The 15528-nt window shown below is 46.2% G+C and overlaps 1 protein-coding gene across 4 annotated transcripts in view; it reads right to left on the reverse strand.

The window, feature by feature from the left end:
* Positions 1 to 15528, reverse strand: part of BCAS3 (BCAS3 microtubule associated cell migration factor) — a 745665-nt gene that overhangs the window by 23389 nt on the left and 706748 nt on the right. For 3 of the 4 annotated variants that reach the window (XM_055001162.1, XM_055001161.1, XM_055001160.1), the window contains one exon: positions 13047 to 13214. In XM_055001162.1, coding sequence (XP_054857137.1) covers positions 13047 to 13214 — 168 coding nt within the window. Of the gene's footprint in view, positions 1 to 12997; positions 13215 to 15528 lie in introns of all 4 variants that reach the window. The other variant, XM_055001163.1, reaches the window with a different exon arrangement.

Consider the following 15528-nt stretch of genomic DNA (forward strand, 5'->3'; position numbering starts at 1 on the left):
TAAGGCACTGTCCGAGGCACACTGTGAAATGCTCAAAATGAAGGAGCATCAGGGAGTGTTTGCCACAGGAAAAGTGCTTGAAATTCCTGCGCATCCTGGGTCCCAGTCCTCAGCCAGGAAGCCATGCAGATGCGCAGCCACCTGCAGCCACTCCAAATGCTAGGCTATCCCAAAACTAAACAATGCACATGGACATAACCAGCTGGGTTAGAAGCATGCACAGAATTAACCTTCTGGCATTCTACTGCAAATGCTCAAGAGCGAGAGAGAAAGTGGCCACATCTTGCACATGACAGCGCAAGCACACAGCCAGCTGGCTATGGGTTGGAAGACAGCAGGTATAGGAGATCACTCTACAAGGAAGTGGTTGTGTGAATGTACCCAGGGCAATGTGGCTAGAATTTTGGGATGTTGGACCCCTCTTCCTTCTCTCTCTCCTTCTGGGTCTCCCCCAACAGCGCCCCGGTATACCTTAGGCTTCTGTTCGGAAGACATTTTTAACTGGTTGCATCAAGGATTTCAAGCTCAATTGTGCTTATGGGAAAGAGTGCATCTTCAACCTGTGCCATTTCTGGAGGAAAAGGGGAATAGAGTGTGCTAGAGAGTTCTCAGGAATGTCTTAGCTGGATCTTGAAGCATTTACAGAACCCCTTTTTCCTACCACAAAGAGGGACATCCAATTAAATCTGACTTCCAAGCAACTGACAAAATTAAAGCTGAAGGAAGGGTGCACTACAAGTTGTGGAACTTTTTAGTAGATCCGTTGTACTTCTCAGAGGCTGCTTCCACACACGTTGGATAATCCACTTTCAATACTCTTTAGTGAACATTTGGAACTGCTTTTCCATGTGTGAAACAAAAAATCCACTTCCAAAGGATTGCTAAAGTGCATTGAAAGTGCATTATTCAACGTGTGTGGAAATGGCCACCGAGGACATTTCAGAGGTAAGTCCTGCCACCTCCTACAGGCATTCTGGCATCCAAGTAACAGCATTAACACTCCACTGTGTGTGTTCTCCTAGCCCCCACTGGCTGCAAATTCATGCCGCCATGAAAAAAGCCTCCTTTCCTCCTGTTTACAACGATATGCAGCCAATAAGAGTGCTATGTGGCAACGTCACCGAGGGCAATCAAAGCAAATTCTGAGCAAGGACGGTGCTTTTTCAGGAAGCACTCCCTCCCTCAGAATTGCCCTGAGCGACCAAATTTGGTTGGCTCCATGACAAAATCACTGTCACTAGAAAGACAAACTCAGAGGATGGCACTAAAGATGCTTAACATCGGCTGATTCCGCACACGTTGGATAATGCACTTTCAATGCACTTCATCAATCATTTGAGGGGGATTTTTTGTTCCGCACACAAAAAAATTCATTCCAAATGATCTATAAAGAGGATTGAAGTGCATTATCCAACGTGTGCGGAATCACTCATCCTTGGCTACCAACTAAGCAAAGAATATTTTGGAATTTCATTGAGTAAAGGTGCAAAAGCGGTTAGGAATCCCCATCATAAGAAGAGCCCAGTTGGACTGGATCAAAAGTATGTCTGCTTAAACGTTTTGTGTCCAAGAGTGGCCTTTCAGATATTCAAGGAAGCTTACCAGAAGCTTGTTGTTGATACTAGACACATTTAGAGGCACACTGTCTCTAAAAGTAGCCAATAAACCTGTTTGCTTAGGAAGGCACACACCTTTTTCTCCAGGAACTCAGTGGAAAAGATTGGTCTAAGAGATAATGATTGACCCAAAGTCATCCAGCAAAATTCATGGCAGATTGGAGACTAGAACCCAGGTCTACCCTATCTTAGTGCAGCTCCCTAGCCACGCTGTATCACATCCTTTTAAAAAGCCATCAAGCATTGCTGCTACTTGTGGTAATAAACTGCACGCGTCAACGACGAATTCTCAGCACACACAGAGAGAAAAGCACCAAACTCCAGGAAGGTTCTTTGACAGAATCCATCGGGGCTAAGGCAGTTTCAAAGCAGTCTCAGCTTGCGCTGGGAACATGCCCCACAGCATTTTGGTCTTGGAAAGGCCTTGTGTTGTAGAGGCTTGTAAAACCAGAGAGCTGGATTCACTTCTCTTTGGGAGTAGTTGTAGCCCAGCTCTTGTTATCTCCACACCAAGTGGAAAACGCAGAAGGGACTCCAGCAAGATGCAGCTCCCTTCTCCAACCGTGTATGTTTTAGGCTCCAACGGAAGCTAGAAAGAGGAAATAGCTTGTTTAGCTGCCTACGTTCGGAGCAAGCTGCTACTTCTTCTCCCCTGCCGAGGAGGCTTAGGAATGGCTGACGGCCAAGATTCCAGAGATTTGGAAGTACTTCGAAAGCCAAAAATGCATCTCTTGGCAATGGAATCAGAGCGAGGAATGGCCCGTTTCCTTTTGGGAAGCTTATGGGGAGTCGTATAAAGTCCACGCTTCCTCACCTCGGTGCCGCAGAGGGACGAATCGAACAGGATGCCAGCTTTTAAAGCTCTCTAACGGACTTTGCAGGACAAAAATAGTTTATAACTGCTGATGGCAGGTATATGAATTTTTGTACTTCCAAGACAGAAAAGCAGACAATGAGGCATTAAAGGATGGAAGGAAGATGAAACAGACGCAGAAGGCGGCAGAAAGCTGCAGGAGAGAAAACCCTCAAACAGAAGCATTCTTGGAGGGATGAAATGCAAACAGAGCAGGAGCAGACTGAAATTAAGTTAAAAAAATGCAAGGATCCAGAGATATCAGAAAATTCCTGAATTGTGTACCCAGCAATAACTGTAGATTAGTGAAATAAGTTGTATCTAGTGAACCGACAGCACCCGTCCACAGAGGAGGCTGCCTACTGTGTCTCTGCTTGAGCTCCAATCAGAATCTTCCAGGTATGTGTAATTATGCTGTGTGTCTGTATCTAGATGCAGAAATACAGCAGCATTACCTACCCTTAGAAGGAGTTGCCTGTCATGTCTCAGTATGAGTCACTGTTTCTTCACTTCCTTCAAATCAGGGGCATACTCTGAACAGCAAGTCATGCAGATACACAGGGAGTACCTGGGCAAATACCCATTATGGTTTTGCACTCCAAAAGGAATTTGGGTGTGTGTGTGTGTGTAAGGCGAAATTGTCACTTGTACCTTGGCTGTTCAAAGTTTGGAGGTAGAAATCTTGAAATGAAGCATCAAATGTTCTCCTGGCACACATAACAAGAGTAGGGAGGGTGACGGAGCATGCGGTGGTGTGGCAACTCCAGGAGTTCTTGGATAACAGGCCTACTCGTGCGACCCATTTCAATTCAGATTCAGGCTTGGGTTTGGAACCAAAACAGCTTTAGTTGCACTAGTGGACAATATTCATTTTAAGTTGGACTGGGGCCATTCATCCTTGTTGATACCGTTAGATCTATTAGCTGTGTAAGCAGTCTTTGACACAATTGACCTCTCCCTTCTTATCCGTCAGCTGGAATATGGAGTTGGCATTAAAGGAGTAACTGTTCCCTTTACATCTTCCTTGTCCAATTGGATGCAAAGAATTTTCACCAGAGGAACAGAATCAACTGGGTGGGACTTGCCCTGTTTGAACAGCGTGGAGCTGGCATTTGCAGGGCAGGTTAAGAGCTTGGGGTGTTCCTGGACCCGCCTTCGCCCTCGCTATTGGAACAGCAGGCTGCCGTAGTGCTGCTCTCTCTCTGCTGCACCTGCTTCCCCAGCTCTCTTCTTCCTTAAGCACAGCCAACCCGGCCGTGCTTTTGGAACCTTGTGGTTGGGTTACTGTAACACTCAGCAAGGGACTGCCCTTGAAGACCACTCAGAAACTGCAGCGGGTTCAGAACGTGACAGCCTGATTATTGTTGGGGCCGGCTGGCAGGAACATATTTCGGCCATCTTAAAACACCGACATTGTCTCCCGGCTTGTTTCTGAGTCCCATTCAAGGTGTGGGTTAAGACCTTCAAAGCCCTTTAAGGCCCAGGACCCACATATCTAAAGGACCACATCCTTTCATGTGCCCTCCTGTGCCGATTATGACCTACAGGCTATTTTGCCAATTAAGGTGGCCTGCCTGGCACCAACCAGCGCCCATACCTTTTCCATCCCACTTTATGGAATGGGATCCCAGAGGAATGAGGGGAGCGCCATCACTAAAAAATCTTCAGGAGGCACTGCAAGGCTTTTTTATTTGCCAGAGCTCTACCGGCAGGCATCTTTGGGGGAGGGGTATAGGCCTATCAGGTGCCTGCTGGTGGTGGGCAAACTCCCAGAAGTTGGCCCCTCTGCCTGCCAATCACTGGCGATCAGTGAGAGAAGAAACCTCAGCCAGCCATCACCCACCAGTGGCAGGCAGCCTGGGCAAATGGCTGGTGACACTGGAAGCAACGCCATTGCACGAGATCCAGTTCTTTAAGAATCAGCCCCAAATGCTAGGGAGCTGGTGCTCCTGCACCCTGCACAGTGACATCACTTCCTGAAGACTCGTCATATTAAGTACCTGCACCCTCTCTGGCCCTCCTGACAGTTGCCTGGCAACTCTGGGAGGGGGGTAATCTGGGGTTTTATTCGATTGATTTGAAATTGTAATATTTTAATTGTGACTTGTAAGACCTCCTCCTGAGCCCTGGGAAAAGGCAAAATATAAATATTCTACTAAATAAATAAAAATAAGCATTTCATTGATTTATTTAGATTTATCTCACCCTGAAGCCTCAGGCATTCCAACCAGAAGTTAGATCTTTAAAAGCTTCTGAATGGTGCTCAGCTTAGGATACTAGCCAGTCTCTAGGGGGAGTGGGGAGTTCCTTACAAGGGGAAGAGCAGCCACAAGTCTGTGGAGTATCCTAGCTGGCTCTGCTATCTGCGGCCTCACTACACGTTACACTTCCCCCAGGTCTTGGTATGCTGTGAGTTCCGTGCTAGGAATTCAGTTTCCAGGCATGCGTGGGACCCAATCGGGATTGGGACAGCGGTGCACAGGGAGAAGGTGCCTACTTCTCCCAGCATGCTGTTTTCCTGACCTGAAATGGTGCTGGGAGGTGTTATTTGCCCCACTGGGGCTCCACATGTACCATCAATACACCCAGTTTTCCATCTCCTGGAAGCACTTCAGTTTGGGTGAATGGTACAAGTGAAGGGCAGAAGGGCCCTCTCCTTGTGCGCTGTGGTCCTGATCCAAAGCAGCCCCCTTAGAACTGTGGACTCAAGCTCCTAGCATGGAGCAACAAACAACACATTCTTTTTGTAAATTCTGTTAGCCTTTTGAGTGGACCCTTGATAACCATGCACACCAATACTGGGCTGGTGGCAGCAGATGGAAGGCACTTCCCCTTCCCTGTGTTCTGAAAAAGCAAGCGGTAAAACTCTCTTAGTCCACATACAGCATTGTAGAATTCAGTGGGAGGGCGGCATATTCGACTGTTCCCTGTGTTAACTAAACTCACGTCTTCCTGTAGAAAGCTAGCCTATCAAGGAGAAGAGTTCCAAGCCTTCCTGATAAGCTAATCTTCTATGGGCAGGCAGGCAGTGTGATCCTTCTCCCCCTCACCCCGCCCCCACATATGTGGAATCTACGCTTGCTCAAGGAATGGGGCTTCTGTCTTTTTCCATTCAGTGAGTTAGGAGCCAAGAAAATCCTTCTTAACCTCTCCCTGTTTATCTCATTGTTCTGGTTTCATCTTTGACCCGGTCAATGATTATTAAGTTTGAAAAGAGCATTCTGACTGAAGCTGGAAGTTTTTGCCCACCCCAACACTGCCCTCTTGGAACGGCCTCTGCTTCAGAGTTCCAGCATTTTGCTAAACACCTTTCAGAACATTTTTAAAAACACTTAGACAGCAAAGAGTTTGAGAAGGATAAGCAGGAATTAAAGCCACGCATCACCAGAAGTCAACATAAGATCATCAGAGTTGGGTAAGGGAGGGAAGTTTTGGGCCATAACGTGGCAAGTCTGTTCTTCCCTTCAGTGGGACCTGGGTGAGAATCCAGCATAACCCAAGATCCACTTGGATAAGCAGCATGTCGCTTATGTGGCATTTTAAAATCCAGATCTTGTTCTGTTTTTTCCCCTTTCTTTGGAGGGATACAGAAGAGGAACTCTTCTAGATCAGGATGTCAGGACCATGTCCTCTCCCCAAAAGCTGACAGTCTGATATCTCCAAGAATTCTTAGGTTGCCGAGTTCTCTGCAAAGTATCAATTTCTGCGTTTGTGCATGGAATTTGCAGAATCTACACAATGCCCCGCCCAACCAATCAGTCGTCACACTTTTGAAATCTTGACCTTCCCCAAAGGAGCTCCCAGGAGGCTAAAAGAGAGAGTGGCTGTCAGCCAGAGAGTTCCCCCAGTCTTAGAGCCAAGCTACAAGTGAGGAATGACACTTGAAGGGCAAGTGAACAGACTCACGTGTATCCCTCCCTGTTCACTTGCGCTCCAAGTTGCGCTCCACTTGATCACTATGTGATCACTTGCCGTTCAAGTGTCATTCATCACTTGTAGCTTGGCCCTATGTCCGACACACTAACCTCTACGCTGCACTGGCTAGGGAGCAGAAAGTGCACCTACAGACAGAGGGAAAGTACATTTGAGAAGGCGACCTGTTCTACGATTTCTATGGGGAGCTAAAATCCCTTTGGGGACACTCTGCTTCAGCGGGCATTATTGGGAGGGCAGAAGTCAACAAAGCAGCAGGCAGGACAACCCCCCAACATTTGCACTTGGGATCTTAAACCAATTTCTTTCAGGATAAGTTTTGCTACATCTCACGTTTTCCCTGGTTCCATCCTGCATATGCGATGCCCTGTTCTCTGTTGAGAACTTAACCCCAGGCATGTATGGGCCTGATCTGGATCAGAACCGCAGCACATGAGGCTCCCCGCCATTCCCTGGGGAGGCATGCTATTTGAAGAAAACTAGGTGCACCATATCAGTACAGGTGGAGCCCCAATGGGGCAAATAATGCCCCTCTATAGCAGTTTCAAGTCAGGAAAACGGGGGCGGTGAGGAGGCTGAATCGACCTCCTCCCACGTGCCACAGTGCCAGCTGGAATTGGGTCCATGTGAGCTTGCAATTAAGTTCCCAGCACAGCATTCACAATACATGTTTGATTGTATATGCCTGGAAAGGACCTAGGGGAAGACGTGACATGTAGTTAAAATGTTGGTCTCTGAGAACAGACAATTACTCTTTCATCCCCCACTTGGGTAGATGGATGCAGGTTGAAGTACGTACCAAGGCACCTTTAGATGAAAAAACACTCTATGGACCATTAGGCTCCACTGTGTCCCATCAGCAACCAAGTCACACAAAACCTATAGCAAGAATTCACTATCCATCTTGCTTACACAACTGGTGGTTAGAGTTAAAGCAGCCCATCCTAGGAGTTAAAAGATTTATTCCAGAATTATTGCAAAATAAGAAAAACAGTTGTGGGGAGAAATTTATGGCGTTCCTTGACAGAGACTTCACTGTGATCATTTCGTCCGGCTGACTGGGTGGAAAAGCATTAGAGAAAATGAAGACTAAGCAAAAAAATATGTTTTGAAATAAAAGGAAGATGAATGCTTTCAACAACAGAGTAAATATTAGGGGGGTTGGCTCTCTTTTTGATATAATGTAAAAGAAAGTCCATTTATCTTGACTTCTGCTTGCTAATCAGTTTTGAGCCCTGCAAAAGTTTTAATGAGATATGCAGTTGGCTAATGATTGGCTGCCCCTTCGGTTGAGGAGGAATTCACAAAACCGTTTTTTTCTCCGGTTTCAAAACCATTTCCCCCAGCTTGTTGGTTTTTCCCCAGTCATATCTGGTAGAACGTAAACAGAGTTAACTGATTTTCTGAGTAGCCATCTCCTCTGCTCCATTCCTTAAATTCAGCACCAGCAATCTAAGATCAACTTCAAATTTTGTTGAAACAGCCTGAATTTGAGTGTTGAACTTTTTGTACCAACAGCCCCCACCCCCTTTTCTTAACATTTTGGTATCCTTTAATTTACTTATGGTCATATTTGATAATAGGTTAAAATCAATAACTTCATTAGTGAATCATCGCTGCTGCCCTGAAAGGGGCTGCATTTTGGAAGCTGCCAAAGGGTTGCCATTAAAGGGATGGCAAACTTCTGCGGGACTCTCTGGTAGACGAGTGGATGGAGGCCTAGCAACTTCATCAGGCTCTATACGAGAATCAACCAGGTGCTGAATTATTGCCAGAGAGCCAGTTTGGTGTAGTGGTAAAGAGTGTCAGGACTCTAATCTGGAGAACCGGGTTTGATACCCCACTCCTCTGCTTGAAGCCAGCTGGGTGACCTTGGGTCAGTCACAGCTTCTTGGAGCTCTATCAGCCCCACCCACCTCACAGGGTGATTGTTGTGGGGATAATAATAACATACTTTGTAAACTGCTTTGAGTGGGTGTTAAGTTGCCCTGAAGGGCGGTATATAAATTGAATGTTGTTGTTGTTGTTGTTGTTAGCCATCTGACAAATATCTGTAAGCTATGGATCAACATACACTGATGGGGACTTTTTGACCCCTGAGGATCTTTTTCAGATCTAAAGATACCATGGTTATGTTAGATTCTTTGTTTTAATATTGTAAAGGATGTTAAGTCATCCTGAAGGGCGATATATAAATCGAATGTTGTTGTTGTTGTTGTTGTTATTCTATTAAATAGTCTCGCAAATGGGTCAGGATGTATCCAGGTCAAGAGTCAACCAAGGATTGACCAAAGTAGGTCAATCTCAAATTGGAGAGATTGGTAGATCTTGTGGGGGGAGGGGTGGCAGGGCATTTGATCTGCTGTATGTGGAGACTCCAGGTTCAATACCTAGCATCTACAGCTCAGAGATCTCTGGAAGTCCTTGAGATCCCGGAGAGCTGCTGCCAGTCAGAGTAATCAGCACTGACCCTGATGGACCCGTGGCCTGACTCAGTATGAGGCTGCTTCATTTGTAGGAAGGCCCGAGACCTTTAAGACTCACTGCCAATTAGAGTAGCCATTATTGGCTTGAGGTAGGGAAGCTTCATGGATTCATATATAGATCCGCGCATACTGATTCTGTCTAGGGTGAATAAAAAAATGACACTGATGGGGCGGGGGGAGAATCCCACAGCTGCATTTTGTAATGGTTGTGTGAATCCAGCCTAGAAAAAGGAGCCCCGTGTTTGTGAATGTGCAAGCATTTCTGGGCCCTGAATGGATTGTGTATATATCCTGGACAACATACAATGGGGGCAAATGTAGGGCTGCTAAGCCCTTATGCCTGGCTCCTGTTTCCCGCTGTTGCTTTGAGTGGCAGTCAGAGAAAAATAAATTTAAGGCTGTCAGGCTGAAAAGGGGCCCATGGAAAACCTGAAAGTGACAACAGTCCTCTCTAGGTACTGCCAGGAACTCTCTGGTTTTACCCCACAGTATCCAGCAATTCCTAGAGAGATATTTTTTTATATAATTTTTTCTAACATAGCAAACTACAAAAAACTACAGAAATATAAAGGAAAAAAGGGGACTGGGGAAAAGGGAAGAGCAACATATAAACAGAAAACACCCACTACATCTACATGTCTTGTATTCCCTTCATACTGCAATTTTCCTTCAAAGTTAACTTTCTAATATGCTATCAGATTGGTAGATCTTATAAAATACAGACTACATTCAGGATCAGGTCTTCTCCCCCCCCCCCTGCATCTTGGTCTCAGTTCTCTCTGCACAGCTACAATAGCTGCGCTCATTCCCCCCCCCCACTCTCCCCTTCAGACTTTGGACTTTCTTCTTGCTGAAACTCCTGATGGTTAAACAAAAAGTCCCTCAGCTGTACTTCCGATGTTATCTTGTAGGTTTGATCCTTGTATCTGAACCAGATGCCTTCCGGAAACAACCATTTGTATTTTACTTCACATTTCCTCAGGAAAGCCGCAAGTCTTTTATATTTAAATCTTCTTTTACGAGCCAAAAATGGAACATCCTTCAATATCTTAACCTTATTGCCCAGATAGTCCAAGTCCACATTATACGAATTAAATAAGATGGTGTCCCGAGTCTTCTTAGATGAAAAGTCAATAATAATCTCGCGAGGCAGCTGATGCTTCATTGCATATTTTGAAGATGTCCAACGGACTTCCAGAATATTGCTTTTTAACTCTTCTTTAGTTGCCTTAGCGAATGACGTCAAAAGTTCCGACACCAAATCTTTTAAATTTTCACTTTGCTCCTCTTTTACATTCTGAAGATGCAGTACCGTTTGGGCATGGTCCACTTGTAATCCTATTATTTGATTCTCCAAGAGCTTCACTTCTTTACTTGTTGCTTTCATGAGTACTACATTTTCGCGTGCAGACTGCTCTGCTCCAGACGCTGTTTCTTTAATGGTTTTCACTTTGCTTTCCACTGAATCAACCTTTTGCCCCATTTCATTTAACTTCGCTACAAAGGGCTGCATAGCTTCAAAGACCGCTCATCTGACCATCTCTTCCAGGGTTTCCCCCTTCCCCTGTAACATCGCCATCACCGATTTACTCATTGCAGGCCTCTGCTTTTTCGTCGCCATCTTAAGGGGGGGGCACCAGCTAAGTTCCGAAACTCCGTGGAGGGGAAGAAACCCGCGCCTTCTTAGCTTCAACTCCCACCAATCCTTCGCATACGCTTAGAAATCAGAAGGGATTCGCTTACTTACAGGTTTTCACCTTAAATCTGCTTATTGCCGTTCTCCATGGTCCGGCGGCATGCGATGTGCTGCGCAAGTCTGCCGGCCTCCGTTGGAGCAAACGGGCAATTTACCCCCTGCATTGCTTTCAGGGGGTTCTTCCCGCCGCGCTCCGGACCCTGACCCCCTCACTGGGAGTCCTGGGGGTTAACCCTTGCATGTCAACCGCCCGGTCAGGCTGCTTGGACGTTTCCTCCCGGACCTGCGGAGAGGAGCGTCCAACATGGCCGGGAAAACGAAACCGAATCCAATTCCTAGAGAGATATGATGTCACTTTGGTGTTTTTCTTGGAGGTGATGTGACATAATACTGTCACAATGGCTCCCCTCCCTTGTCTCCCCCTCGGTCTCCTGCAAGTTGCCAGGCCATGCTTAGCAACCTTAGGGCAATGAGAAAGCCACATTCTTAGCATCCAGGGATGGTGCTGCTTGGATATGCTTCTTCTTGCAACAGAGATATTTTAGTCATAGCCCATTCTTGAAAAGCAGGACATTGACTGGGAAGGCTTAAAACCTCTCTCCCTGCATCCTGCAGTGCTCATCTGAATAATCTAATCGAATCATCTAAATCGAATGTTGTTGTTGTTGTTATTATTATTATTATTAACAACAAAATTCTCAAGTCCCCAGTCCCTATGCCAAGCTTCATACTGCGCAGAGATGCCTGCATCCCACTCACACCTTCCTGTATTTCATTCTTCCTCCCCACACACACACCCTGCCCTTCAGGGGCACCAGAATGAGAATGCAGTACAACCAATACAACATCAAAAGGTTCTTTTGACACTGGCATTGATCTCCATTGTCTATCACAACACAGATGTGGATTCTTTCTTGGTGGTGGAAAGAGTACTTGGTTAACACCAATCCTAACAGCAGGAGACCATAACATGTGCAGGCACTTCATCGTCCCCAAGGCCACTCGAGCACTGCGTGATCTCTGGAGTGCCATTCCATTTATGTTAATGGACCCTTTAATTTATCACAATAATGGACACTGATGAAGATGGATTAATTTGGATTATGGAAGCCTGCACTTTGTTGAAGGAAGATAATTACACCGGGAAGCCTTCAGCTGAACATCACAACTGATCTGCGTCCACCACATGTGGCAGGCATGTGACACTGGAGTTTTGCGCAGAAGGGGAGGGGCATTGATCCTTTGAGGGCACTTCCTCAGAGCATTAAACACTTGCTAAAATTTTAAAAAATGCTAAAATTTATTTCCATGTCACCATGAGCTTGGAGAGAATTGGAGTGCCATCAGTTCAAGGAGAACCAAATAGATTAAAACGGGGAGTAGGGAACACATTTTGTGGGGACAGGGTGGGGCAGGGGAGACAGATTATTGGCAGGCTTCACACACACTATGTCATTTTGGCTTGATGCTGCATAGAAGGAACCGATGGCCATGCATTGGTAAGTTGGGAAATGTGCAAAATTAAATCCACATTTGATTTGCTGTGCAGCCAAAACCAGCTCTCTTTGCTCCAAACCCAGCAGTCCTCTGATCAGGTGCTGATTCTTTGAGCCACTCGGGCCACTGGTCGGAAGAGGGAACCAGAAATGACTCAAGCTGAGACCCTCACCAGGGGACTAAGAATTTCCCCGTCAAGAGAAGCAGGAGATTCCAAGGCCGGATCTCATGACAACTGCTACCTTTCAAGGCCTTCTTTAGTGGCAAACCAGACTTGACCAGGGATTCAACTGGATTTATGATCAGGATCTCTCATTTTTATTAAGGGAGAAAATGTTAATTACCAGCTGCGTTGGAGATTTTATTTATTTTTATTTTGCTTAATTTATACTGCGCCTTTCTCCCCAATGAGGACCCAAAGCAGCTTACATTATTCTTCTCTCCTCTCTTTCCCCTCACAACAAACTCTGTGAGGCAGATTATGGAGGAGTTGTTGGGGTAAGGGGTGTTTAACCCTTTTCTCCTACCCACAATTTAACCCCCCCCCCCAACACATTGCAATGAGCTCTCTGGGAGGAAACAATTAAAGAGGCACGAAAAGGGTTAATGCCCCCCTCCCCACTGCCAGAACCCCCTCCCCCCTCTCTTCAAAGTGTGGCATCACAGCTCTCTTGCATCAGATCTAATTAGAACCTCTGCCCGAAAGCTGTGCTATTGGCAATTCCCCAGTGCCATCCCTTCCTCCCAACTGCCATTGACAGAAACGTATTGGACAAACCAATCCGCCTGCCACCCTCTGCACAAAACAGCAGTTACATTCACCCCAAACTGCCCTGGGAGATGCAGCTTTTCTACACTCATCCCTGGAGAAAAGGCAATGGGAAATCAAGATTATAAGTTAGTGAAAGAAAATCACCATTGGGTAAGAGACGTATGTGATCTCTGATCACGCCTCTTCTGTGTACCTGTTCCAGATCCCACTATGTCCCTACTGGGCGACTCAGACATGGCGTCGGCCAGCCGTTCCCGAAGGCCCTCTTCCGTGTGTTCAATGGAAGACATGTGGCGGAGACCGAAGCTCTCGGGCCAACTCCCACAGACCTCCAGCAGGGTCATGCTTCGATCGAAGGCACCTACGAGAAACAAACAAGAGACTAGGGGTTGGTAACAGTGGGGAAGAGAGAGGGTAACCAGCCTGGCAGACAGTGGCAGATCTTAAGAAAACATTCCTGGGAGACATTTTATTTATTTTATATATCCTGCTTTTCTCCCCATGGAGGACTCCAAAGCAGAGTATGACTTCATTCTCTCCTCCTCCATTTTAATCCCACAACAACCATGTAAAGTAAGTTAGGTGGAGAGAGAGTGACGGGTCCAAGATCACCCGGTGAACTTCTGTGACAGCATGGGGCTGCATCCTGGGCACCCTAGACACGATCAGGTTATTATTGTGAGGGTAAAGTGATGTTTTAAGTCACTTTGGGTCCCCATTGGGAAGAAAAGTGGGACACGAGGGTCTAAATGTGTAAGACACAGGGAGCTTGATCCAGCAAAAATAATTCCCTTTGCGTTCAAAGGGAGAATTAAGTATGTGCTTGTGTTCCCTCTCCCCACATTAAAATGAATGAGGATTAACAACACTTTACTTTGTGCTAATAGCATCCTGGGGTCAACATCTTGCTAATCAATGGAATGTATACGTTGCATTGAGGTTTGATCATTCTCAGGGCTTTTTTTCTGGGAAAAGAGGTGGTGGAACTGCGTGGGTTGCCCTCGGAGAAAATGGTCACATGGCTGGTGGCCCCGCCCCCTGATCTCCAGACAGAGGGGAGTTGAGATTGCCCTCCGCGCAGAGGGCAATCTCAACTCCCCTCTGTCTGGAGATTAGGGGGTGGGGCCACCAGCCCATGTGACCATTTTCAAGAGGTTCCGGAACTCCGTTCCCCCGCGTTCCCCTTGAAAAAAAGCCCTGATCATTCTAGAAATTAACAAAACGTATGGCATGTGGGAAAACATCTTTCCCATCTCCTGTCTTTCATTCTCCTGTAAAAAAAATCCATTCAGTCATATAATTTACATCCGCATTCTATTTTTCTTGGAATTTTCTCTGTTCTCCCAACATTTGGCATAGAGAATCGTAGCAATGCTAACTATAGTAGAGACTGCATCTCTAATTTTCTCTCTCTGCTTTTTTAGTATGTGAGAGGAAATAACAAGAAACCTTGATTCAAGCTTAGTCCAGGGACAGTATTAATATTAGTTCTGAAGTAGGCGGCAGCTGACGACATCGACTGTTGACAGTAAAAAGACGCCAGATTACTCCAACCAGTTTTGCTCTCACCAACAAATATTCTAGTATCTGTTTTCTGTTCCTGGAAACCTGGTACTCCCTCAGCAAAAAAAGGAGGAGGAGGTTCCCCCCACCTTTTAAAACATGAGCCATTTGAACAAGCACAGCACATGTTCAATACAGTGATGTTGTGTGTTGTGCTGCTGGCATGCACATTCTCCATTTGGGGATTTATGATTTCAATGGAAGTGGCCCAGAACAGCACTCAGAGAAGGTAAACTGCGGGCTGGGATCAAGTTGGCTTCTCAAAGCATCGGAAAGAGAGGAGAAAGGAGTGTGTGTGTGTGTGTGTGTGTTTGTGAGTGTGTGTGTGTGTGAGAGAGAGAGCTACAAGTTTACCAGTCAGAATAGGGACTCCCTCAGGTATCACACCAAGACCTCCCCCCACCCCATCATCACACAATGCCAACGGCTCTGCTCTCTTTGCTGCGCGCTACATTGGTTTACTGTATTCTACTGCAGCCTCTCCTGCACAGATTCAAAAGCCAAAATGATTTTAGTTCTTTCCAATGAAGATATACTAGAGAAACATAATTGTCTGACAGTTTGGAACAGCAGCTGCTGCGTGTGAAATAGCAGGCAGAGCACTGGAGGACCCTACGCCGTTCATGCGTATGCTTTTCTTCAGGACTTTTTTTCTGGGAAAAGAGGTGGTGGAACTCAGTGGGTTGCCCTCGGAGAAAATGGTCACATGGCTGGTGGCGTCACCCCCTGATCTCCAGACAGAGGGGAGTTGAGATTGCCCTCCATGTCTGGAGATCAGGGGGCGGGGCCACCAGCCATGTGACCGTTTTCAAGAGGTGCTGGAACTCCGTTCCACTGTGTTCCAGCTGGAAAAAAGCCCTGCTTTTATTTGCATGTACGCCAAAGAAATAGTGCTTGCAGACACCCATGTAGAGACAGAAAGGATGACTCTGGACTCTGCAACAAGCCACACTATCACAATTTTAACAAGCCATCCACCAAAACAGGGACAGTGATTAGTGAGGGTTCAGAAAACAGGAATCATTCCTGATAAATCAAGACATTTGCAGCAGGCGCCTGCCTCTGAAACTATTGGAGATGTGAAAGAGTGAAAACCTATACACTCTCCAGAA

The sequence above is a fragment of the Eublepharis macularius genome, chromosome 17, assembly GCF_028583425.1.
Source record: "Eublepharis macularius isolate TG4126 chromosome 17, MPM_Emac_v1.0, whole genome shotgun sequence".
NCBI lineage: Eukaryota > Metazoa > Chordata > Lepidosauria > Squamata > Eublepharidae > Eublepharis > Eublepharis macularius.